Source organism: Phyllobates terribilis, unplaced genomic scaffold, assembly GCF_046119375.1.
Source record: "Phyllobates terribilis strain yellow unplaced genomic scaffold, ASM4611937v1 Scaffold_7__3_contigs__length_470593459, whole genome shotgun sequence".
NCBI lineage: Eukaryota > Metazoa > Chordata > Amphibia > Anura > Dendrobatidae > Phyllobates > Phyllobates terribilis.
In genome coordinates, this window is record NW_027362767.1 from 407,746,318 (window position 1) to 407,769,990 (window position 23,673).

General features: G+C 52.8%; 1 protein-coding gene across 2 annotated transcripts; it reads left to right on the forward strand.

Annotated features, from left to right (window-relative positions):
- The first annotated feature begins 930 nt into the window (after positions 1 to 930).
- Positions 931 to 22,728, forward strand: SUPT5H (SPT5 homolog, DSIF elongation factor subunit). 2 transcript variants are annotated; one of them, XM_073641709.1, is made up of 30 exons: positions 931 to 1,063; positions 6,759 to 6,855; positions 7,731 to 7,899; positions 7,981 to 8,046; positions 10,437 to 10,451; positions 11,622 to 11,691; positions 11,785 to 11,853; positions 11,937 to 12,002; positions 12,217 to 12,247; positions 13,258 to 13,326; positions 13,419 to 13,670; positions 15,185 to 15,274; positions 15,399 to 15,469; positions 15,557 to 15,662; positions 15,753 to 15,846; positions 16,422 to 16,558; positions 16,712 to 16,867; positions 16,966 to 17,112; positions 17,240 to 17,386; positions 18,398 to 18,523; positions 18,600 to 18,684; positions 18,771 to 18,884; positions 18,970 to 19,072; positions 19,597 to 19,724; positions 19,817 to 19,922; positions 20,090 to 20,248; positions 20,777 to 20,945; positions 21,030 to 21,233; positions 21,785 to 21,880; positions 22,230 to 22,728. In XM_073641709.1, exons 2-30 carry the CDS (start codon positions 6,775 to 6,777, stop codon positions 22,368 to 22,370), a joined length of 3,267 nt encoding a protein of 1,088 aa, XP_073497810.1. In that variant the 5' UTR covers positions 931 to 1,063; positions 6,759 to 6,774; the 3' UTR covers positions 22,371 to 22,728. The 2 variants fall into 2 exon arrangements, with proteins under 2 accessions (XP_073497810.1, XP_073497811.1); XM_073641710.1 differs by lacking the exon at positions 10,437 to 10,451.
- Positions 22,729 to 23,673: the final 945 nt, after the last annotated feature.

Consider the following 23,673-nt stretch of genomic DNA (forward strand, 5'->3'; position numbering starts at 1 on the left):
AGCGCCATTAATTCCACAGCTTTACATATGTTATCAGCACTGTCGCCATTGGAGCTCACAATCTAGATCCCCTATCAGTATGTCTTTGGAATGTGGGAGGAAACCAGAGAACCCAGGGAGAACATATAAACTCCTTGCAGATGTCATCCTTGGTGGGATTTGAACCCTGGACCCCAGCGCTGTAAGGCTGCAGTGCTAACCACTGAGCCACCGTGCTGGCCATAAAGTTTTGTTTTTGGCAAAAGAACAAACATATATTGGACTTTCCCAAATTCTTACATTTCCAGCACTGAACTACTGAACCCATTTGTTATATATTTTAGGAGTCCTGCAATAAACTCCAGAAAACAAACCCCCAAAAATATTGGCAGAAATGGGGGATTTTCTTCCCCGTTCCTCAGCCCATTATATGGTAAATGAACGGTGTCATGCCAACCCACAGCTCATCCCACAAAACAGGCCTCGTCCATCAGTCCCGTCCTCGTGGCCCACAGCATCCAATGAGAACACAGCTTTCATTTTCCCAAAGCAGTATAAAAGGAGAAAGCAGCACTCCTATTGGTTAATATCGGTAATAACCGTACTCTTACTGCTAAAAAGTTTTCATATACAAGTCCTGCTGTGATGGCACCGAAACTCAGAGCAAATGTACCTAGAAATGAAGCCGAGAGACAGTGAAAGTATCTGCTCGTCACTCTTACACTTCCTCTAGTGATGACAAGAACACCATCCTGATAAAAACGTCATTTCCCCCACAGTGAAGACTCAGACAGACTCACAATAACACATCCCTAAACCTCTCACCACCTCAAGCTCTTCCCCAATTTATATAGTCTCGCGCCTAATTTGGCTACAGGGTCAATTTCGAACTTCTCCGATTGGTTGTTTCTGACCACGTGATACGAAACACTCTCCTAGCAGTGTAACGTCACATCTGGCGCTCCGCTTTCACTACTAGAGTTCACTTCCGGCGCGCCGCCTCGTACGTCAAATCCGGTTTAGCCCGGAAGTAGTTGCCGCTGGCGAGCTCTCTGCACAGCGGATCGTCTGTCGGGTCTGAGCGGTGAGTTTTGTGTACGACGCTGTTTATACAGCAGTATTAGTGTCTATACTAATGTACCGGCCCACTGGTCCCGATAGTGGACTGTGCTGTAGTGCTGTGCGCCCGTATCCTCACTGCCATGTACTGCAGCCTGTCTGCAGGGCCCCACTGCCCCCAATATGGACGTGTGACAAGTCCTCAGCTGTATACTGCACTCTGGTGACGTGTCTACCCTACCCCCCACAGTACTGATACTGGAGAATGGGAGAAGATCCCTGGTGAACCGTGCTGCCATATACTGTACTGCTCCTCTCTCCGTGCTGCCGTGTACCGCACTGCTCCTCTCCCCGTGCTGCCGTATACCGTACTGCTCCTCTCCCCGTGCTGCCGTATACCGTACTGCTCCTCTCCCCGTGCTGCCGTATACCGTACTGCTCCTCTCCCCGTGCTGCCGTATGCCGTACTGCTCCTCTCCCCGTGCTGCCGTGTGCCGTACTGCTCCTCTCCCCGTGCTGCCGTACTGCTCCTCTCCCCGTGCTGCCGTGTGCCGTACTGCTCCTCTCCCCGTGCTGCCGTGTGCCGTACTGCTCCTCTCCCCGTGCTGCCGTGTGCCGTACTGCTCCTCTCCCCGTGCTGCCGTGTGCCGTACTGCTCCTCTCCCCGTGCTGCCGTGTGCCGTACTGCTCCTCTCCCCGTGCTGCCGTGTGCCGTACTGCTCCTCTCCCCGTGCTGCCGTGTGCCGTACTGCTCCTCTCCCCGTGCTGCCGTGTGCCGTACTGCTCCTCTCCCCGTGCTGCCGTGTGCCGTACTGCTCCTCTCCCCGTGCTGCCGTGTGCCGTACTGCTCCTCTCCCCGTGCTGCCGTGTGCCGTACTGCTCCTCTCCCCGTGCTGCCGTGTGCCGTACTGCTCCTCTCCCCGTGCTGCCGTGTGCCGTACTGCTCCTCTCCCCGGGCTGCCGTGTGCCGTACTGCTCCTCTCCCCGGGCTGCCGTGTGCCGTACTGCTCCTCTCCCCGGGCTGCCGTGTGCCGTACTGCTCCTCTCCCCGGGCTGCCGTGTGCCGTACTGCTCCTCTCCCCGGGCTCCCGTGTGCCGTACTGCTCCTCTCCCCGGGCTCCCGTGTGCCGTACTGCTCCTCTCCCCGGGCTCCCGTGTGCCGTACTGCTCCTCTCCCCGGGCTGCCGTGTGCCGTACTGCTCCTCTCCCCGGGCTGCCGTGTGCCGTACTGCTCCTCTCCCCGGGCTGCCGTGTGCCGTACTGCTCCTCTCCCCGGGCTGCCGTGTGCCGTACTGCTCCTCTCCCCGGGCTGCCGTGTGCCGTACTGCTCCTCTCCCCGGGCTGCCGTGTGCCGTACTGCTCCTCTCCCCGGGCTGCCGTGTGCCGCACTGCTCCTCTCCCCGGGCTGCCGTGTGCCGCACTGCTCCTCTCCCCGGGCTGCCGTGTGCCGCACTGCTCCTCTCCCCGGGCTGCCGTGTGCCGCACTGCTCCTCTCCCCGGGCTGCCGTGTGCCGCACTGCTCCTCTCCCCGGGCTGCCGTGTGCCGCACTGCTCCTCTCCCCGGGCTGCCGTGTGCCGCACTGCTCCTCTCCCCGGGCTGCCGTGTGCCGCACTGCTCCTCTCCCCGGGCTGCCGTGTGCCGCACTGCTCCTCTCCCCGGGCTGCCGTGTGCCGCACTGCTCCTCTCCCCGGGCTGCCGTGTGCCGCACTGCTCCTCTCCCCGGGCTGCCGTGTGCCGCACTGCTCCTCTCCCCGGGCTGCCGTGTGCCGCACTGCTCCTCTCCCCGGGCTGCCGTGTGCCGCACTGCTCCTCTCCCCGGGCTGCCGTGTGCCGCACTGCTCCTCTCCCCGGGCTGCCGTGTGCCGCACTGCTCCTCTCCCCGGGCTGCCGTGTGCCGCACTGCTCCTCTCCCCGGGCTGCCGTGTGCCGCACTGCTCCTCTCCCCGGGCTGCCGTGTGCCGCACTGCTCCTCTCCCCGGGCTGCCGTGTGCCGCACTGCTCCTCTCCCCGGGCTGCCGTGTGCCGCACTGCTCCTCTCCCCGGGCTGCCGTGTGCCGCACTGCTCCTCTCCCCGGGCTGCCGGGTGCCGCACTGCTCCTCTCCCCGGGCTGCCGGGTGCCGCACTGCTCCTCTCCCCGGGCTGCCGGGTGCCGCACTGCTCCTCTCCCCGGGCTGCCGGGTGCCGCACTGCTCCTCTCCCCGGGCTGCCGGGTGCCGCACTGCTCCTCTCCCCGGGCTGCCGGGTGCCGCACTGCTCCTCTCCCCGGGCTGCCGGGTGCCGCACTGCTCCTCTCCCCGGGCTGCCGGGTGCCGCACTGCTCCTCTCCCCGGGCTGCCGGGTGCCGCACTGCTCCTCTCCCCGGGCTGCCGGGTGCCGCACTGCTCCTCTCCCCGGGCTGCCGGGTGCCGCACTGCTCCTCTCCCCGGGCTGCCGGGTGCCGCACTGCTCCTCTCCCCGGGCTGCCGGGTGCCGCACTGCTCCTCTCCCCGGGCTGCCGGGTGCCGCACTGCTCCTCTCCCCGGGCTGCCGGGTGCCGCACTGCTCCTCTCCCCGGGCTGCCGGGTGCCGCACTGCTCCTCTCCCCGGGCTGCCGGGTGCCGCACTGCTCCTCTCCCCGGGCTGCCGGGTGCCGCACTGCTCCTCTCCCCGGGCTGCCGGGTGCCGCACTGCTCCTCTCCCCGGGCTGCCGGGTGCCGCACTGCTCCTCTCCCCGGGCTGCCGGGTGCCGCACTGCTCCTCTCCCCGGGCTGCCGGGTGCCGCACTGCTCCTCTCCCCGGGCTGCCGGGTGCCGCACTGCTCCTCTCCCCGGGCTGCCGGGTGCCGCACTGCTCCTCTCCCCGGGCTGCCGGGTGCCGCACTGCTCCTCTCCCCGGGCTGCCGGGTGCCGCACTGCTCCTCTCCCCGGGCTGCCGGGTGCCGCACTGCTCCTCTCCCCGGGCTGCCGGGTGCCGCACTGCTCCTCTCCCCGGGCTGCCGGGTGCCGCACTGCTCCTCTCCCCGGGCTGCCGGGTGCCGCACTGCTCCTCTCCCCGGGCTGCCGGGTGCCGCACTGCTCCTCTCCCCGGGCTGCCGGGTGCCGCACTGCTCCTCTCCCCGGGCTGCCGGGTGCCGCACTGCTCCTCTCCCCGGGCTGCCGGGTGCCGCACTGCTCCTCTCCCCGGGCTGCCGGGTGCCGCACTGCTCCTCTCCCCGGGCTGCCGGGTGCCGCACTGCTCCTCTCCCCGGGCTGCCGGGTGCCGCACTGCTCCTCTCCCCGGGCTGCCGGGTGCCGCACTGCTCCTCTCCCCCGGGCTGCCGGGTGCCGCACTGCTCCTCTCCCCCGGGCTGCCGGGTGCCGCACTGCTCCTCTCCCCCGGGCCGCCGGGTGCCGCACTGCTCCTCTCCCCCGGGCCGCCGGGTGCCGCACTGCTCCTCTCCCCCGGGCCGCCGGGTGCCGCACTGCTCCTCTCCCCCGGGCCGCCGGGTGCCGCACTGCTCCTCTCCCCCGGGCCGCCGGGTGCCGCACTGCTCCTCTCCCCCGGGCCGCCGGGTGCCGCACTGCTCCTCTCCCCCGGGCCGCCGGGTGCCGCACTGCTCCTCTCCCCCGGGCCGCCGGGTGCCGCACTGCTCCTCTCCCCCGGGCCGCCGGGTGCCGCACTGCTCCTCTCCCCCGGGCCGCCGGGTGCCGCACTGCTCCTCTCCCCCGGGCCGCCGGGTGCCGCACTGCTCCTCTCCCCCGGGCCGCCGGGTGCCGCACTGCTCCTCTCCCCCGGGCCGCCGGGTGCCGCACTGCTCCTCTCCCCCGGGCCGCCGGGTGCCGCACTGCTCCTCTCCCCCGGGCCGCCGGGTGCCGCACTGCTCCTCTCCCCCGGGCCGCCGGGTGCCGCACTGCTCCTCTCCCCCGGGCCGCCGGGTGCCGCACTGCTCCTCTCCCCCGGGCCGCCGGGTGCCGCACTGCTCCTCTCCCCCGGGCCGCCGGGTGCCGCACTGCTCCTCTCCCCCGGGCCGCCGGGTGCCGCACTGCTCCTCTCCCCCGGGCCGCCGGGTGCCGCACTGCTCCTCTCCCCCGGGCCGCCGGGTGCCGCACTGCTCCTCTCCCCCGGGCCGCCGGGTGCCGCACTGCTCCTCTCCCCCGGGCCGCCGGGTGCCGCACTGCTCCTCTCCCCCGGGCCGCCGGGTGCCGCACTGCTCCTCTCCCCCGGGCCGCCGGGTGCCGCACTGCTCCTCTCCCCCGGGCCGCCGGGTGCCGCACTGCTCCTCTCCCCCGGGCCGCCGGGTGCCGCACTGCTCCTCTCCCCCGGGCCGCCGGGTGCCGCACTGCTCCTCTCCCCCGGGCCGCCGGGTGCCGCACTGCTCCTCTCCCCCGGGCCGCCGGGTGCCGCACTGCTCCTCTCCCCCGGGCCGCCGGGTGCCGCACTGCTCCTCTCCCCCGGGCCGCCGGGTGCCGCACTGCTCCTCTCCCCCGGGCCGCCGGGTGCCGCACTGCTCCTCTCCCCCGGGCCGCCGGGTGCCGCACTGCTCCTCTCCCCCGGGCCGCCGGGTGCCGCACTGCTCCTCTCCCCCGGGCCGCCGGGTGCCGCACTGCTCCTCTCCCCCGGGCCGCCGGGTGCCGCACTGCTCCTCTCCCCCGGGCCGCCGGGTGCCGCACTGCTCCTCTCCCCCGGGCCGCCGGGTGCCGCACTGCTCCTCTCCCCCGGGCCGCCGGGTGCCGCACTGCTCCTCTCCCCCGGGCCGCCGGGTGCCGCACTGCTCCTCTCCCCCGGGCCGCCGGGTGCCGCACTGCTCCTCTCCCCCGGGCCGCCGGGTGCCGCACTGCTCCTCTCCCCCGGGCCGCCGGGTGCCGCACTGCTCCTCTCCCCCGGGCCGCCGGGTGCCGCACTGCTCCTCTCCCCCGGGCCGCCGGGTGCCGCACTGCTCCTCTCCCCCGGGCCGCCGGGTGCCGCACTGCTCCTCTCCCCCGGGCCGCCGGGTGCCGCACTGCTCCTCTCCCCCGGGCCGCCGGGTGCCGCACTGCTCCTCTCCCCCGGGCCGCCGGGTGCCGCACTGCTCCTCTCCCCCGGGCCGCCGGGTGCCGCACTGCTCCTCTCCCCCGGGCCGCCGGGTGCCGCACTGCTCCTCTCCCCCGGGCCGCCGGGTGCCGCACTGCTCCTCTCCCCCGGGCCGCCGGGTGCCGCACTGCTCCTCTCCCCCGGGCCGCCGGGTGCCGCACTGCTCCTCTCCCCCGGGCCGCCGGGTGCCGCACTGCTCCTCTCCCCCGGGCCGCCGGGTGCCGCACTGCTCCTCTCCCCCGGGCCGCCGGGTGCCGCACTGCTCCTCTCCCCCGGGCCGCCGGGTGCCGCACTGCTCCTCTCCCCCGGGCCGCCGGGTGCCGCACTGCTCCTCTCCCCCGGGCCGCCGGGTGCCGCACTGCTCCTCTCCCCCGGGCCGCCGGGTGCCGCACTGCTCCTCTCCCCCGGGCCGCCGGGTGCCGCACTGCTCCTCCCCCCGGGCCGCCGGGTGCTATAATTGCCCCCGCGCTTCGCCGTGCTGCTGTATACTGTACTGCGCAGAAACTAAGTCATTGGAGCAGTGACTCCTCACAGAATGTACGAGCCGTCATGAACAATCCTTTCTGCTCTCTGCTTTCATCCATCAGACACTTAATCTTTCCTGCAGTGTGGACGCAGTCTAGGACCACCATGGATACGATGAGCAGCGTCTCCTCATGCCGGTGTTTTTTGTTGTTTTTTTCTCCTCAGCACATAACAAAATAAAATGTCAGACAGCGAGGATAGTAACTTCTCCGAGGAGGAGAGTGATAGGAGCAGTGAGGCTGAGGAGGTGGAGGACGTGGAGGTAAGTTGTGAGACGAGACGTTCCATCATCTGGACAATCCCTACTTAGAAGGGTCCCGGGACAATAGGCAGGCTCCTCTGCTGGGACCCCCGGCGATGTACTGCAATCTACAAGGAAATTTGGCAATTCTTGTTGAGCTAAAAGGACTCAGGTTCAGCAGCCATGTGGTTAGTCTGTGGCTGCTGGGCCGGGGCATTGTGGTATTAGTATGATATTGCCCCGGGCCTACGGATGAGAAGACAACTGGGCTGTGGTCCCGCAGCCACGGACAACCAATATGGTCCTAAAACTTAAGATTATCTTAAAAATCAAATAAAGTAAAAAAAGTCCTTTCCTGACTAAAGAATAGAAGAAGTTTTAATTCCATAGTTTCTTGGATACCGATCACCTCTGCAGTCTCAGTGGTGGCTGGTTTCCTAGGCAAGGTGCGCAGCTTTTGCAAGCTGTTTGTTGTAGAGCTTGTAAGCTCGGCTCTTTTGCTGGGCAGATTGCCGGAGCTACGGCGGCCATGCGCTTCTCCGATGTTGTAATGTGCTTTCAGCGTGGGACGGCGGCCCAGAAATGCCTCTCTCCCAAGCTGTCAGTCTTCAGGAGCTCATGTGAAGATGAAAGATGACACAATCCCTTTAACACTTTCACTGTATTTTCCATTTTCACAGTTTTGACACTATTAAATAAAAAAAGAATACATTTGTGAGTAGATGCCTGACGCTTTGAGAAATCCCCATCCCACCCTTTGATCCTTGTCACGTTCACACAGTTTTGCATTAAACATAACACTTAAAAATAAAAGTTCAGGATGTGCACAGTTCAGACATGTTTTGACATTAATACTTAAATTTTTTTTTTATTTATTTGCATTTATACCCTGTCAGGAAGCCGATGAAAGGGCTAGTCCAGTCGCAAGCGAGAAAGGCGAAGAAGCAGAGGAAGAAGAGGTAGATGAAGACGAGGATGAGTACGATGAAGAGGAAGAAGAGGAGGATGATGATGACCGTCCAAGAAAGAAACCAAGACATGGAGGATTTATCCTGGATGAAGCCGGTATGATTGTATACTTACGTGCAGTCCTTGCAGATGACCTGTACTTGTAGGAGACTGACTAGACGCCTTCTTTCTACACAGATGTCGACGATGAGTATGAAGACGAAGATCAGTGGGAAGATGGAGCGGAAGACATTCTGGAGAAAGGTACTTTCTGGGACGCTCTGACCAGGTCTCCGCTGGGCTGTGCACACAATTGACGGCATTGTGCACACTTGTGTATGCTGAATGTGTTGTAATAAGGCTGTGTGCGCAGTCACATATTAGACCGGCTGCCACATGAGTGACTGCAGCGCCTGTATGGTGACCCTGGGGGTGAGCGGGGTCCTGGTCTGTGTGTGTCTGATGGGAACGTCCTCAGTCCTGTGATCCTTATGACAAGTTAGGCTAAGTGATGCTGTGGTTTGGAGCCACTTCACAGATTATATTGGAGAATTTACAACATAGCAATTACTTAATATAATGGATTTACCCCAGGTGTGAACCGATAAAAGACTTGCGGATTCGTTGGATTCATGCACACATCATGGCAGCCTGTATGAACGGTGTCTCATTACCAGACCATTCCTAATGAATCTTCAATTTGAGCCTGAGTTTGGTTCTTCAAAGGGCTTGTTCCGTAAAATCAAGTTATTGCCTCTCAGAGCGTTTATCAGTGCACCGATCAGCAGGACAGAGGAACATATATCCCCCTTCGAATGGAGCGAGTGCTCATGACTCGACTGCCGCTGTATTCATTCCTTATGGACTGCCGAGCGATGTGCTTGGCTTTTTTCCGGAGCGATGGTCGTGTTTCCGTTTTGTAACGAGGATAAAAGTTCCCCTGTCCTGCCGATCAGTTTAGGTCCCAGCGGCTGGACACCCACCAATCAGTACTTCATCACCAATCCTGAGGATAGATGATATTTTGTTTTCACCGGACAACCTCTTTAGTTTGTGGCTAGTCCTAATCCCAGGTTCTGGTAAGCCTGTACGGATTGCTGAGAGTTGTAGTTGTGCCACATTTAGAGAGCCGCAGGGTGCCATGATCAGTGCCTGTGTAATGCTGGTTAGTATCAGACCCACATTGTCGCGGCCCGTTGTGAGATGCAGTTTGTTGACCTCTTGATGGCTGAATCCTGGTGGTGGGGAGCGTCTGACTTTCAGGGTCATGATTTATTTTTTTTTTACCTTTTTTTTTTCTATATGTTAGATCTTTTATCACTCAGTTTATCTTCTAATTCCTTGCATGCCTTCTCTCAGTGTCTGGTAATGATTCTCTCTTCTTGTTGTGTGTCGTGTTGTACAATGTAGTGTGTGCGCCCTTGTGATGTGTCTTCCCTGCATCATGCTGGAATTGGACGCCGTGGTAAAGTCTATTCATCCCACCCAGCGGAGGGGACGGACCCCGGCTGTAGACTTTACCAAGCACCATAATAACGCAGAGCTCCACCAAACATCTGACTCTCTAACTTCATTGTGCTTTCCCCTAAATTATATTTTCTGAGTTTCCCTTGTCTAGTGTCAGATATGGGGTCGGGCCGCTCCCGCAGTGACCGACGTACAGTGCAGAACAACTCATTATTGAAGGATTATTCTCAAGTTTTGCAGAGTTCTTCTAAAAACGAGCAACTTTGCAGTTTACTTCTTAGTAAAAATTCTCTCGGTTCTCAATCTCCGTTTTATTTCATGTCCATGTTTAAAGGAGTTGTCCACTTAAAACAACTCTCCTACTTGATCCTATTACTGCCTGTGTCCCTTGCTTCTTTTTTTTTGGCGGGATCTGATTGGCTGCAGTCTGAATGTTTTGTTAAAGCCAGAAGACTTCTCTAATCTTTTCTAACATGAAGGCTGCAGGCAAGCAAAGAGACCAGCGGGGGACATGGGCAATGGTGGGTATCTGTTGTTTATATACCCCCTCCCATGGCACCACTTTTAGTATAACATGTAGACAGCCCCTTTAATGTAGATGTGAATAAAGCCTCATGATGACCCTTTGGGAGAGCTGCCGTTTGGTCGTACTCCTCCAGGCTTTCCAGGTCTGGATGACTGAGATCTTCACCTGAAGTTGCGTTCTCAGGTTTTGGTGAGGGTTCTCCTTTCCATCGGACACGTCTTATTCCCGTGTGTGAGATTAGTGCCATGCGCTGTCCTCTCACCCGTTGTGTGGCGTCCATTGAGCTGGTCCCTGTGTGTCCTGTATGTGACCGCGCCGTGTGAGGTTTCTGTGTAATCAGTGGGTGTTGTGGTCAGCAGAGCCGCCTCCGTCCTCCACTCCCCTCAGCACAGGGCCATACAGTGGTGACGGGGCTTGTACATTACAGCATTGTTTCTGTTTGCACGTGATATCTTTTGTTATAAATGTCTCCCATTGCTTTCGCTCCCACCCCCCCACATTAGATCCCACTTCTGACACCCTTCCATGCTGCAGCTTTTGCCACACATTTTTAATTTTTCCCTTTCCCCTCCCCATATTCCGGTCCTTCATCTCCGTCTCGTGGTTGATTTTGCCGCTATGTTTTGCACCATTAATGTCTTGGCTTCATCACCGGTCACAGCAGAAGAAATTGAAGGTAAGCGTTCACACCATGGTCACCAACCATTTTTCGATCAGCTACCTAGGGGGTTACTATGGTGGGGTGCTACATATTATATTTTAAAGGGGTTGTACAGTCACAAAGATATCCAAGACCTATCCTTGGGGGCAGGTCATGAATATCATCGTTTGGGGTCCGACGTGTGCGGTGCCCATGACATTACGACCCCCTCCCACCACTGATGTTGTGTCGCATACACGTCCTATTCTAATAAACCGGACACGTGCACAATATCTGCTGATGGTGCCGGACACCCCCTTTAAAGTCCATAAAGTTGCGCTAATATACATTTTGGTAGTTTACAAAAAAGTAGACAGATAAGAGGAAAAATGGCTGCAGGATCCGACCACACAGAGTTTGTTTTCTTTTACCATGGAGGCACACAGGTTTACATAGAAGCCGTAGAAACTAAACAATCAGACTATAGATAGATAGAGATATATTTTTTTTTATTTATTTTGCCTAATGCAAAGTTGGCCTAATTTTTTTTTTTTGCAATAGGCTTTAAAAAAAAAAAAGAAAGTTTGAAAAAACTTTGATCTCACTCCCTATGCAAACCTGCTTGTCCATGGTAACAAACATCAAGCTCCGAGTAGTGTGATCCCACCGTCCCATTCCCTGTTATCTGTCCTCTGAAGAAAGTATGTGGCTGCAAAATTACACTTTGCTGTCTGTAACCACGTAGACACACAGTCTGCATAGGAGCTGTGGACAAAAAACATTATGAACTTTTTAATTAAGACGCCAATGTGCAGAGTTGCTTTATATTAGATTTGTAGGGAAAGTGGGAAAAAAGATGGGGTTCCACCACATCGACTGCTTTTGTACTTTTCTGACTTGTCAGTGGAGGCGGTCATGGAAGTAATTTAGGTTTACCACAGCTTTGTCGGGAAGGAGGGGATCCTTACATGTCCATTCTCAGCCGGGAAGAGACGGCGCATGCTCACACCCGCTCTCCGGCTGAGAATGAGGATTTGTGGGGGTCCTTTGTTCTCGGTGACAGTAGAGGGGGGCTCACCTTTTTAAGATTTGTCATATTGATGATCGGTCTTAAAAGCACAAAATTAGTCTTTATTTCCTTGCACAATGGCCGCTGTGCGGGTGCATTGTATGGTAATCTTACAGAAAAACCTTCTCTTCCTGCAGCGTCAAACATTGATAATGTCGTCCTGGACGAGGATCGCTCTGGGGCCCGGCGTCTCCAGAATCTATGGCGGTGAGAGCCACGTTGTCTCTACGCTTCTCCTGCAATACACGATATCTGGGGGTTTTTGATATAAAACTGTGCAAATATCGTCTCTCTCCACAGAGACCAGAGAGAAGAGGAGCTGGGGGAGTATTACATGAAGAAATACGCCAAGTCCTCTGTGGGGGAGCAGTAAGTCATTTCTTTCTCATATTAGTAGACATATAGCAAATAAATATCCCTAATCCGTGTACAAATCTCTAATTCTCCCCCAGTATATATGGCGGCTCGGATGAACTCTCAGATGACATCACACAACAGCAGCTGCTTCCTGGAGTCAAGTAAGTGACGTACAAGCCTCCTCCTCAGTTCTGGGGGTAGTATATATTTCCGCATTTGTTATAATTTATACCAGTGTCTCTAGTTTAGGTGACTCTGTCATGGCAGGCTGGGAGTTGTAGTGTGGCCACAGTTTAGAGACCACTGATCTATTCTATGGCCGGTAGGAGGGAGCCAATAATTGTTACTAATGATACCTTCTTTTTCCTTTTCCAGAGATCCCAATTTGTGGACAGTGAAATGTAAGGTGAGTCTGGTGGAAGTTTTCGCTCTCAGTGAAGACGGAAGAGTCGCAAGGTTAGGAGTCGACTCTTAAAATCCAAGACAATTACGCTGTAACCTGCAAATATGGGGTTAATCTGCAGGTTAATGGCATTCCCAAGCTGTATGTCCACTGTACTGAAAGCTGCTGGGTCTAGCCAGTGAGGACACACTGGTGACTGTAACTACACCCTGGCATATTAACTGTCAGCCATCGCTGCCCAGACAGCTGTCAGTCAATGCGCCAGGGCATTACACAGACACCAATCACTGTATACTAAACAGTAACTGAACCCGCGGCTGCGGTGCCTGTATGGCTGAAAGCTGGAGGAAGGAATAAAATTAATTTCTCCCGGTAGCCAGGCTTTCACTGCGGACGCTTTTAACCTGCAGATTAGCCCCATATGTGCAAGTTATTAGCATGTGGGAACATGGCAGGTTCCCTTTTAGCATTGCCATAAAAATTTCTAAGAGGAAATTGCCTTTTTGGTTTTTGCACCGGTAGAGGTGAGCGAATCGATTTGTAGGACACCGGTCCAGTTTTCATATCAGTAGTTCACATAATGTCTCGTCAGGCCTACTAATCAGAAGAGGCACCAGGGATCAGGCGGATCACAAGGCTTTATCCAGCAGCCGTGGACTACTCACGTGGCCGCTGGACCTGCGAATCAATTCACTTATCTCTAGTCATTGGCTTTATTGCAGCAGATATTCATGGGAAATGTTTATTGCACTTAGTTTTAGGAGATGAAATGGGCTGTAGGGTCCTAATTGCTGCCCTGTATGGAGGGATCATGTCATGCCAGTGAATGGGAGTGTTGTTTTTCCCTGCACAGTGGACGGCTGAGGGGGATCACTGTGAAGGGGCCACAGCCCATTCATTGTAGTGATGGTGGTGATCCCAGAGATATGCCGTCAGTTATTATTACAGAAATGTAGAGCATAATCTATAAGGGTGTGTGACTTTCTGCTGAGAATTTTTTTTTTTCTCTGCAGATTGGAGAAGAACGTGCCACCGCCATCGCTCTGATGAGGAAATTCATTGCCTACCAGTTCACAGATGCTGTAAGTGTGACCAATTCAGTACCATGTACTCCCCTCCACATTATCTTTTATACCTTCTCATCTTCTTTACTAATTTTGTCACTTTTCTGCAGCCACTTCAGATCAAATCTGTGGTGGCACCGGAGCACGTGAAGGGTTACATCTATGTTGAGGCGTACAAGCAAACTCACGTCAAACAAGCAATTGAGGGAGTGGGGAACCTGCGCATGGGCTACTGGAACCAGCAGATGGTGCCCATCAAAGAAATGACCGACGTCCTAAAAGTGGTGAAAGAAGTTACAAACCTCAAGCCCAAGTCTTGGGTCCGGCTCAAGAGGGGCATCTACAAGGATGATATCGCTCAGGTATGTGTCTGTGAGAGTTGATGATCACGTATTAGCCCTTTGTAGCAACGTTCTTACAACCCCTTTCCGCAAACCCCATTAAAATGTCATATATAATTGTCCTTCGCTGTATGCTAATGCAAGTCAAGTGGTCCAATGGGCATTTCCAAATTTTTTCGGAGACCCCTTTATGCCCACAATAGGCACCCTCTACCTTTGATTGACATGGATGTTGTCTCCTACGTCATCCAAATAGCTTGTCTGGTGCATGGGATAGAGAATTACACCTACTGTACGAGCTTCTCCATGACGTTGGGGGGGGGGGTGGTGTAGAGGGGATTATGGAAAAAGAGGGGGGACGAGCACAGTCTGGATCTTCCCCTTGGGCTGCTTGGAGGCCATTAGTATACAACGTGGGACAATTATAAGGCTAAGTGCCCACGATGCAGAAATGCTGCGGAGCATTTCTGCATCTCCCTGGCAGAAAAAATGCATGCGGATTTTACATGCGTTTTTTCTGCCAGGTAGAAGCGTTTGTGAAGCGTTTTGAACATGTGATTTCGCATGCAGGTTGTCAAGCGCTTTTCCAAGCGATTTTAGCATCACTTGGAAAGTGCTTGACAACTTGGTCACACTATATAAATCCATGCAAATGGCATGGATTTATGTCGTGCGACCAAGTTACGATGCTGCAAATACAGCATCAATAGTAACAAAAAAAAGAATAAAAATGTTGAAAAATAAATAAAAACATTATACTCACCTTCTGATGGCCCCCAGTCTCCTTCTCTGGTGCGTCCGGTGTCTTCGGCGGCTCGCGGTGCTCTAAAAAGGACCTTCCATGACTTCATTTAGTCATGTGACAGGTCACGTGTCCGCCGACGTCATGGAAGGTCCTTTTACACCACCGCAAGCAGCCAAAGAGCCAGCAGCGACGCCGGGAGCAGACAGGGGGCCATCAGAAGGTAAGTATATGTTTTTTTTTGTTTGTTTGTTTTTTAAATGATTTTTTAACTACAGATACTATGGTACCCAGGTCTGGATGAGAGTCTCCTCTTCTCCAGACCCGGGTACCATCCGCGCTTTGAATCGCATAATATCCACATGTGTATGCATAGTCATGTGGACGTTATGCGGTCCAATGCAAGTCAATGGCGGCGATTTTGCCACGATTCCGCAAAATTAATGGTAGTGCTGCGGATTTTTCCGCAATGATAATCCGCAGCGGAAATTTCCGCAGCATGTACACAGCACATGTGGATTATCATTGGGAAACATGGCAGACAACTTAACAAGCGTTTTCTAATGCGTTTTCGCTGCAGAAATTGCACCGCGGAAACGCATTAAATCCGTATCATGGTCACACAGCCTAAAAGACGCTTTATGATGTGTGCAGGGGAACTAGCTATATATATACGTTGCGTAAGTGTAAGGACATCATTTACAAAATTCATTAAAGGGGTATTCCAGCTCATATAAATGTATAGTTCTAGATCTGTCCGGTGCGTGTAAAGCTGATTTACTCCTGTTTCTAGGTGGATTATGTGGAGCCCAGTCAGAATACAATCTCCCTCAAAATGATTCCCAGAATCGACTACGACCGAATCAAGGAACGAATGAGTCTGGTACGTGATACTAATTTTTTTCACCACCTTCACCCAAATGATCTCTGATGCTTTCTAATTGGCTCTCCTGTTCCTTTCCTTAAAAACCTTTGTCCAATTATATATTTTTTTCTCCAAAATATAGAAAGACTGGTTCGCCAAGAGGAAGAGGTTTCGCAGACCTCCGCAGAGGCTTTTTGATACGGAAAAGATCAGGTAGGAGCTTCTTACATGGAGTCCTGTTTTATTTCTGTGATTGTGATATTTCCCAGCGCTGACCGGTGATCCCCCTCACCCGCACAGGTCTCTCGGGGGAGACGTCTCATCAGATGGAGATTTCCTCATTTTCGAGGGGAATCGTTACAGTCGCAAAGGTTTCCTCTTCAAGAGCTTTGCAATGTCCGCTGTGGTAAGTCGAAGATCTTATACGTCAGGCATAAGACCATACTTTGGAAATTCATACGAGAGGTATAACTTAGACGTTTCATTTTTCTTATAGATCACAGATGGCGTGAAGCCGACTCTGTCCGAATTAGAAAAGTTTGAAGATCAGCCAGAAGGGGTCGATTTGGAGGTGGTGACGGAGTCCACAGGTAAGATGTAAAATATTAAGAATTACTAGGATGTAGGTCCTAAGGATACAGCATGGCTCTCCACCTTGTCAGTCCCATATTGTTTGGTAGGAGTGTCAGCGAGTGTACTTGACCCCATACTTCATTCAAACTCACTTTCTAGGGAAAGCAATCCCATCCTGTAGACCAGTGTTCCTCAACTCCAGTCCTCGAGCCACTAACAGACCAAGTTTTCAGGATTTCCTTGGTATTGGCCAGGTGACAATTCCATCCCCCGTTCAATAATCAGGACATTCTGGAAACATCCGTTGGTGGCTCTTTAGGTCTGGAGTTGGGGAACGCTGCTGTAGAACATACCCTGGATATGGAGCTTTCCACATAGTCTTATATAGTTTGCTATACTTTTCCATGTCCAGCCGCAGTCTATACAATTACTCCAGTATGGACGCCCTGCTCGTCAGGGTCCTACAAACCCACAGAGAAGTCATCATTAGAAAGTCATCTATCGCACATTGATCTGAACATTGATTGTATTTTCCCCTAGGCCACACCATAGTTACCTCCTTGCAGAATCATTTTTCCCCATTTTCTTACAGGAAAGGAACGTGAACACAGTCTGCAGCCCGGAGACAACGTGGAAGTGTGCGAGGGAGAGTTGATAAACCTGCAGGGTAAAATTCTCAGCGTAGACGGAAACAAGATTACGATCCTGCCCAAGCATGAGGACCTCAAGGTGACTTCTCCTTTTATATAGTGTTATGTACAGGGCTTTCCTATATGAGGGGAATCTGCTGCGTGTTGGCGAACTAGTGACTAACGTGATTTACACACAGCGCTCATTCCCTGATCCTGAACTCCAACCGTAAATGTCTCATTCTTCTAATAGGACATGTTAGAGTTCCCGGCTAATGAGTTGAGGAAATACTTCCGAATGGGGGACCACGTCAAAGTCATCGCAGGACGCTACGAGGGGGACACGGGGCTGGTTGTTCGGGTAGAAGAAAACTTTGTCATCCTCTTCTCTGATCTCACTATGCACGAGGTGAGGACCCACTTTACCCGCATTTTATGGATCCTAGTTTTGATTGCTTGTGTAACTTCGATGCTCGGTCTTCTAATTTTTCTCGCCTCCCATAACAGTTGAAGGTCCTTCCTCGAGACTTGCAGCTTTGTTCAGAAACTGCTTCAGGAGTGGATGTTGGCGGACAGCATGAATGGGGGGAGTTGGTGCAGCTGGACCCACAGACGGTGGGAGTTATCGTACGTCTGGAGAGGGAGACCTTTCAGGTGAGTGTCCCTAGATTGAAGCTTCTCCCTTGACTTGGTATATAGTGCAAAAATCCATAGTGACTTTGTGCCATTGTGTGGACACACACCGCACAGCCCTAGTTTCATCTGTTTTTGTCTTTTGAAGGTCTTGAACATGCACGGTAAGGTGATCACAGTCCGACACCAAACCGTCAACAGGAAGAAGGACAATCGCTTTGCTGTTGCTCTAGACTCCGAGGAGAATAACATTCATGTCAAAGATATAGTGAAGGTCATTGACGGACCGCATTCGGTGAGGACAATTAATACTCTTGTTTCCTGCGACATGTGATGTGTATGTACGTCAGATATTAGGTGCAGGTGGATAGTCGCTCATGAGCTGCTGCCAGCTGTGGTTTACAGCCACCATCTGCCTCTAACAGCAGCATCAGGAGCTCACTCCGATTGCTGCTGTTTAACCACTTAAATGCTGTTCTTTATAAATGTTAAAGCAACGAAAAAAAATTCAGCTCAACCTTGATGGAAACCAGGTATGTTTCTGGTGTGGAGAAGCTCGGAGTCTCTTCTCTGCCAGACGTTGGTATTGCTTGTGAAGGAAGTGAGTCCAGCTTCAATCCATAAAATCAAATCCTTTATTTCATGATTAAAATAGATATGGCAACAGTAAAATATGCCTAGGCAGGGGCATGCTGGGGATAAAGGGTGCAAGGAGGTGAACCTGGATGCATTTCGAATGACTACTGCATTTTTAAACTTGGTCTGATTTTATTCGTGAAATAAAGGATTTGATTTCACGGATCGAAGCTGGACTCGCTTCCGTCACTTTATAAATGTTGCAGTGTCAGTGGGACGCCTTTTTTGCCACCAATTAGAAATCGCAGGTTGGCGATGGATTTCCATGGCAGTTTAGGACCTCGTCGCCACCATGTTTTTTTATAACTTTATACAACTTTGGTATCACTGTAATGGTACTGACTTGAAGAATCGTGCTGCTAAGTTTATTTTTACCTTGCACCTAGCAAAATAAAAAAGCCTAAAAAACAAAGGAGGAATCTTATCTTTTTTATAATTTCATCCCACTTGGATTTACTACATTTTACGGCAAAGTGAATGATGTTATTCAAAACTACAACTGTTCCCATAATAAAAGGGCCTCAAACGGCGGTCATGTTTATGGAAAAGTATAAAAAAAAAATTATGGTTCTTGATAAAAAGGGAAGGAAAGGGGCCCAAGTACTGACATTTTTCAAAATATGCCAGTGTTTTTCACATCCCTCATCTCTTTGCTGGATTTTTATTTTAGGGCCGCGAGGGCGAGATACGTCATTTATTCCGGAATTTCGCCTTCCTTCACTGTAAGAAGCTGGTGGAGAACGGGGGAATGTTTGTCTGTAAAGCGCGTTACTTGGTCCTAGCTGGGGGCTCTAAGGTAAGACCCTTCAGATCCGCCGATCCTTATCTGATTTAATGTCTTGATTGGTAATTCGACTTCTCTTCCTCCGTAGCCCAGAGATGTGACCAACTTCACAATTGGAGGATTTGCTCCAATGAGCCCGCGGATCAATAGCCCTGCTCACCCGAGCGGGGGAGGTAGGATGGTTCGGTGCTCGTCCATTTCTGTAATGCCGTTTATATAGTATCATTATAATGTTTCACCATTTCTGACTTTATTCCAGGGCAGAGAGGGAATATGGCCGGTGGAGGAGGAGGAGGACCAGGTAGAGGAAGAGGCCGCAGGGACAACGATCTGATTGGTCAGACAGTGCGCATTTCTCAAGGTCCCTACAAGGGTGCGTCATATCCTGCGTATATACCGCTAGTAGTGTGGCCTTGGTATACGGCACTGGATTGTCACTGCCTAGTCTTCTCTTTCAGGTTACATTGGTGTTGTCAAAGATGCCACAGAATCCACGGCGCGCGTTGAACTTCATTCCACTTGTCAGACGATCTCCGTGGACAGACAGCGTCTCACCACCGTGTTAGTGATCGGCTGCATTTATCGATTCTCCCTTTCTAATATGGATCCAACATTCACTGTCCGAGTACGCAATGTGTTTGTCTTCTGACCCGAGCTTGATAACCCTAAGGCTGTTGGGCTCGAGTGAGGAGAACCACAAAAGTCTGTACTCTGACCGTCAATGACAGTCCTGTGATGCCTGCTTTAGATGGAAGTATTCGCTCTTCAGTCGCCATACTTATAGGATAGGTGTCAACTGAACAAGTATTTAGCACTTGGCCTCATTAGCCTTTGAACATCCAAGCTCCGCTTTTGCAGTGCATGCATGTTTATCCAATAGTATAACTCTAAAGTGCTGCTGTCAGGAGACCCCAATACACATCAGATCCTACCCGGACTAATCTAATGATTACGGACAGATTTTTTCTGGCTCGGCAAAGTAAAGCCAAGTTGATTATTTTACATAGGAGACAGAAATTAAGTGCTTATTTTTCCTTAGTGGAACGAATTTCTGGCTCATTATCCTCTGTCCTCTTTTTTTACAGCGGTGCTCGTCGCCCAGGAGGAATGACATCTACTCATGCCAGGACACCAATTTATGGCTCCCAGACCCCAATGTACGCTACCGGTTCCAGGACGCCAATGTACGGCTCCCAGACACCGGTCCACGAGGGTATGTTTGTCCCCTAACTATTTGGTACCACATAGTTTACACTGATGAATCGTTCCTCATTTCCCGGTATCTTTTTCTCTTCTGTTTTACAGGAAGCAGAACACCTTACTATGGGTCTCAAACCCCTGTGCATGATGGAAGCCGAACCCCTGCTCAAAGTGGGGCCTGGGATCCCAACAACCCAAATACCCCTTCAAGGTACAATATTGTTTGTCTTTGTTTAAAGGGGCGAAAAACGTGAAGAAATCTATTGGAGGAAGGTGCCAGAACTGAAAGCCGCTCCAATACTTGAGATGTCATGGACTGCTCTCTTGGCTGAAGCATCATTTTAGTAATATTATGTATTTCTTTATTGATATTCGCAGGGCGGATGAAGAATATGAGTTCAGATACGATGATGAGCCGTCTCCATCCCCACAAGCCTACGGAGGAACACCAAATCCACAAACCCCAGGGTATCCCGATGTGCCATCTCCACAGGTCAATGCACCGTTCCATCCCCAGACACCGGGAACACCTGCAATGTGAGTCCTCAGTGCATTAATCATTATCTGGGTTCATTCCCCCTATAGCCTATCTGTGATTAGAGGCTAAACTGGTTGTATACCTGATATATTATGCAACTTCTTTATAAAGGGGCTTTTCTTAAGTTCTGTCTTCAGGAGCGCACCGTTCTCCAGCCACCCAGCTTCCTGTTTCTGGGACCAGTGAACTCCTGAAGACTTGCATCGGAGGAGCGCAGATCTGTAGCGCTTGCAAGCTGCATAGCAAAGAGCTTACAAGCGCACACTCCTTGTCTAGGAAACCCTCTGTTATTGAGAACTGAGAAAATGTTTTAATAAGGGGCAAGTTGCCTTTTTTTTTTTTTTTTTTTGCAATCCTACCCATTTAACAAGATGAGACGTCCCCTTTAAGCTGTCACCTTATCTATTCTCGGCACTGGAGCTGTGTAAACTCCAGATGAAAGATGTCAGTTCACACTTATCCTTTGGCGATTAATGCGGCAGTTAATCGGATCTGGTTCTCCATCGTCCTCCCGTCCTTCTTGACAGGTACAATACAGACCAGTTCTCGCCCTACACCGCTCCTTCTCCACAAGGCTCCTACCAGCCTAGCCCGAGTCCACAAAGCTACCATCAAGTGGCTCCAAGTCCTGTCGGTTATCAGAATACACACTCTCCAGCAAGTTACCATCCGACCCCATCACCCATGGCTTACCAGGTAAGTGCCCCTCTTGCATTTAGTTAGTAGGTACTGTAGTGACAAAACAAATACTTGACCATATTTTGATTTATTTTCATCCAGGCCAGTCCAAGCCCCAGCCCGATGGGTTACAGTCCAATGACCCCCGGGGCTCCTTCTCCTGGTGGGTACAATCCCCACACACCAGGCTCCTCCATAGAACAGACCTCCAGTGAATGGGTGACCACGGACATTCAAGTGAAAGTGCGAGACACCTTCCAAGACAGTCAGGTCGTGGGACAGATGGGAATCATCCGCAGCGTCACTGTAAGTGATATCAGCAATAATACTCCCATATCACTGCCTTGTAATTGGCCCTATACTGCACATTTCTCGTGTCGATCTGTTCTTCCGTAATCAGAAAAATTTCTCTAGCCACTAATCTTCTAATAACTCTGTATTTGGTGGAGTCTAGCCACTTGTAATTTATTACCTCTTGCTCAAAATTCTCTCTTTTCTCAAGAACTGAGGGATTTAGAATTGTATAGTTTCAAGCTCGTTGCCTAGGTTACTGGCCACTTCTGCTGTGTCAGTGGTGGTTGACGTCCAAGGCAAGGAGCAGGGGTGTAGAACATAAAGGCGCTGAAGCTGGACGGTTCAATGGATTCAACATGCAAGGAATGGCGCACCCCTGAAGAACAAAGGCGAGAGTAGCCATGTAACGATGTGCCTGGCACAACTTTTGGGCGGTCTATATGCCACGCTCTCATACTGCAGTGCAATCCCTTTGTTCTGCCGGTTTTCTAGGTATTCTACATATTATTTAAATTGTGACTCTTGGTAAATGTCTATTATCAGGTTGTTTTCTCTTCCTGCAGGGCGGACTGTGCTCTGTGCTGTTAAAAGACAGCGACAAAGTAATCAGTATCTCCGGAGACCACTTGGAAGCAGTCACACCCTCCAAAAATAGTCGGGTAAGCAAAAATATTACCATCTGCCATCTTTAAGCTAGACTAGCAAGATGTTCATTTACTTCAATGGGAGCTGAGCTACTGGACCTGAGAACGGCCACTACACGGGGTATGGAGCTGTGCAGTCTGAGGGAACTGATCAGTATGGGGGGTGCTGGGTGTTGGACCCCCAGCAATCTGATATTCTCACAGTTCTGTGGTGAATATCCTAGTCCTGGACCCCTCTATTATCTGAGTGCAGCGACGCTTGTTTTGAGGCTGCATAGATGGCCCGTTTTTATAGTTGGTGTGACCGCATGGTTCTTCAACCCCAAGTCATGTCTGACTCCCGTCCTTCTCACCTTTTACACAGGTAAAAGTCATTTTAGGAGAAGATCGTGAAGCAATGGGCATCCTCCTCAGTATAGACAATGAAGACGGCATCGTGCGGATGGATCTGGACGAGCAACTTAAGATCCTCAACCTCCATTTCTTGGGAAAGCTCGAGTCGTGAATCCCGCCGTGAAGCGTCCCACACCAGGGCCTCCATTTTATTTGATCGAATAACCCTCCATGCACGGGGCAGTGCTCTGATCACACGCTCACCAGGGGATTTCTAGGAACAGATCTGAGTATAGAAATAATGCAGATTCCTTTTCTTATGACCATGAACTACAGTCAGGGCCCAAGTTACCCCCGCGCTTCGTGTTAAATAATAGCGTTTGCAGCAGTTGTCTCTTTTTCTTCTCTTTCAGCAGATTCACTTGCAGAATTGTTTTTATTTTTAATGTTTGCAGATAGTGATATTTTCTCTGGTGCAAGTTCCACTGTGTAATATTTATATGGTGCAGTCAATAAACCAGGAGAACGGCGTCCGTGTCATCGTGATGCTACTGAAGGAGCAAAATATTTGGCATTTCGGTGCTGTGATGAAGCATGGCATTTACTCAGGAGATGTATATGATGTTCTGCAGCAGCTATGACCGGGCTTTTTAAAGTGAGAGGAAGTGTCAGTCAAAGAGAGCTTTGCCATACTGTACACTGTGACATCTGGCTCACTCCTGGACAATGCCCTATAAATATGTGTTGGACTGTATGTCAAAACTTAGCAACCTGTAGTAATGATGGAGACATTTTTTACACTGAAAAACTTGCAAGAATAATTTGAGGTATTCATTGTTTGAATCGCAGAAATCCCCAATAGATGTTTCAAGTGTGAGAGGTGGACTCTCAAGTCCCACACGATAAACACAAATGGCATTGTTCATATTAATTTTGATGATTGGGAAAGTTCTTAAAGAAATGGAGAAAAGACGAAAATGAAGATTTTGGGTACTCACCATAAAATCTTTCTTGATCGCTTCATTGGGGGACACAGGAAACCAGAGGATGTCCTAAAGCAGTCCCAAGGGTGGGCAAAAGGACAGTACCCTCAAGTCTGCGTTCGGGCCGCTGTGGCCTGCAGGATCTACCAATTTTCACATCCGAAGATGAGTTGGTGCGAACCATGTGGAACTTAACGAAGGTTTGAATGGAAGACTATGTTGCAGCTTAGCAAGGCTGACACCCGGTGGCAGACGACCCGAGAGTCTCCCCCGCCCCTCAAGCCCCCCTACCCACCCCCCACGAGTCTCAGCGAAAACGGCGGACTTTAGCACTACGGCCGTAACAGCTATGCTGTGAAATTGAGCAACTGAGAATTTTGGTGGAAGAGAAGGCCCTGCGAGGGAGGAGAGCTTCCACGGAGTGTCCTGCGTACCAGGATATTCTGGGTTAGTCTGGATGCGACTAGTATGATGGGCACTCCCACCGCTTTT

Coding starts and splice junctions, on each gene's coding strand:
- SUPT5H (XM_073641709.1), top strand. CDS start 6,775: ATGTCAGACAGCGAGGATAGTAACTTCTCCGAGGAGGAGAGTGATAGG. Junction 6,856..7,730: donor AGGAGGTGGAGGACGTGGAG/GTAAGTTGTGAG, acceptor ATACCCTGTCAG/GAAGCCGATGAAAGGGCTAG. Junction 12,003..12,216: donor CAGCTGCTTCCTGGAGTCAA/GTAAGTGACGTA, acceptor TTCCTTTTCCAG/AGATCCCAATTTGTGGACAG.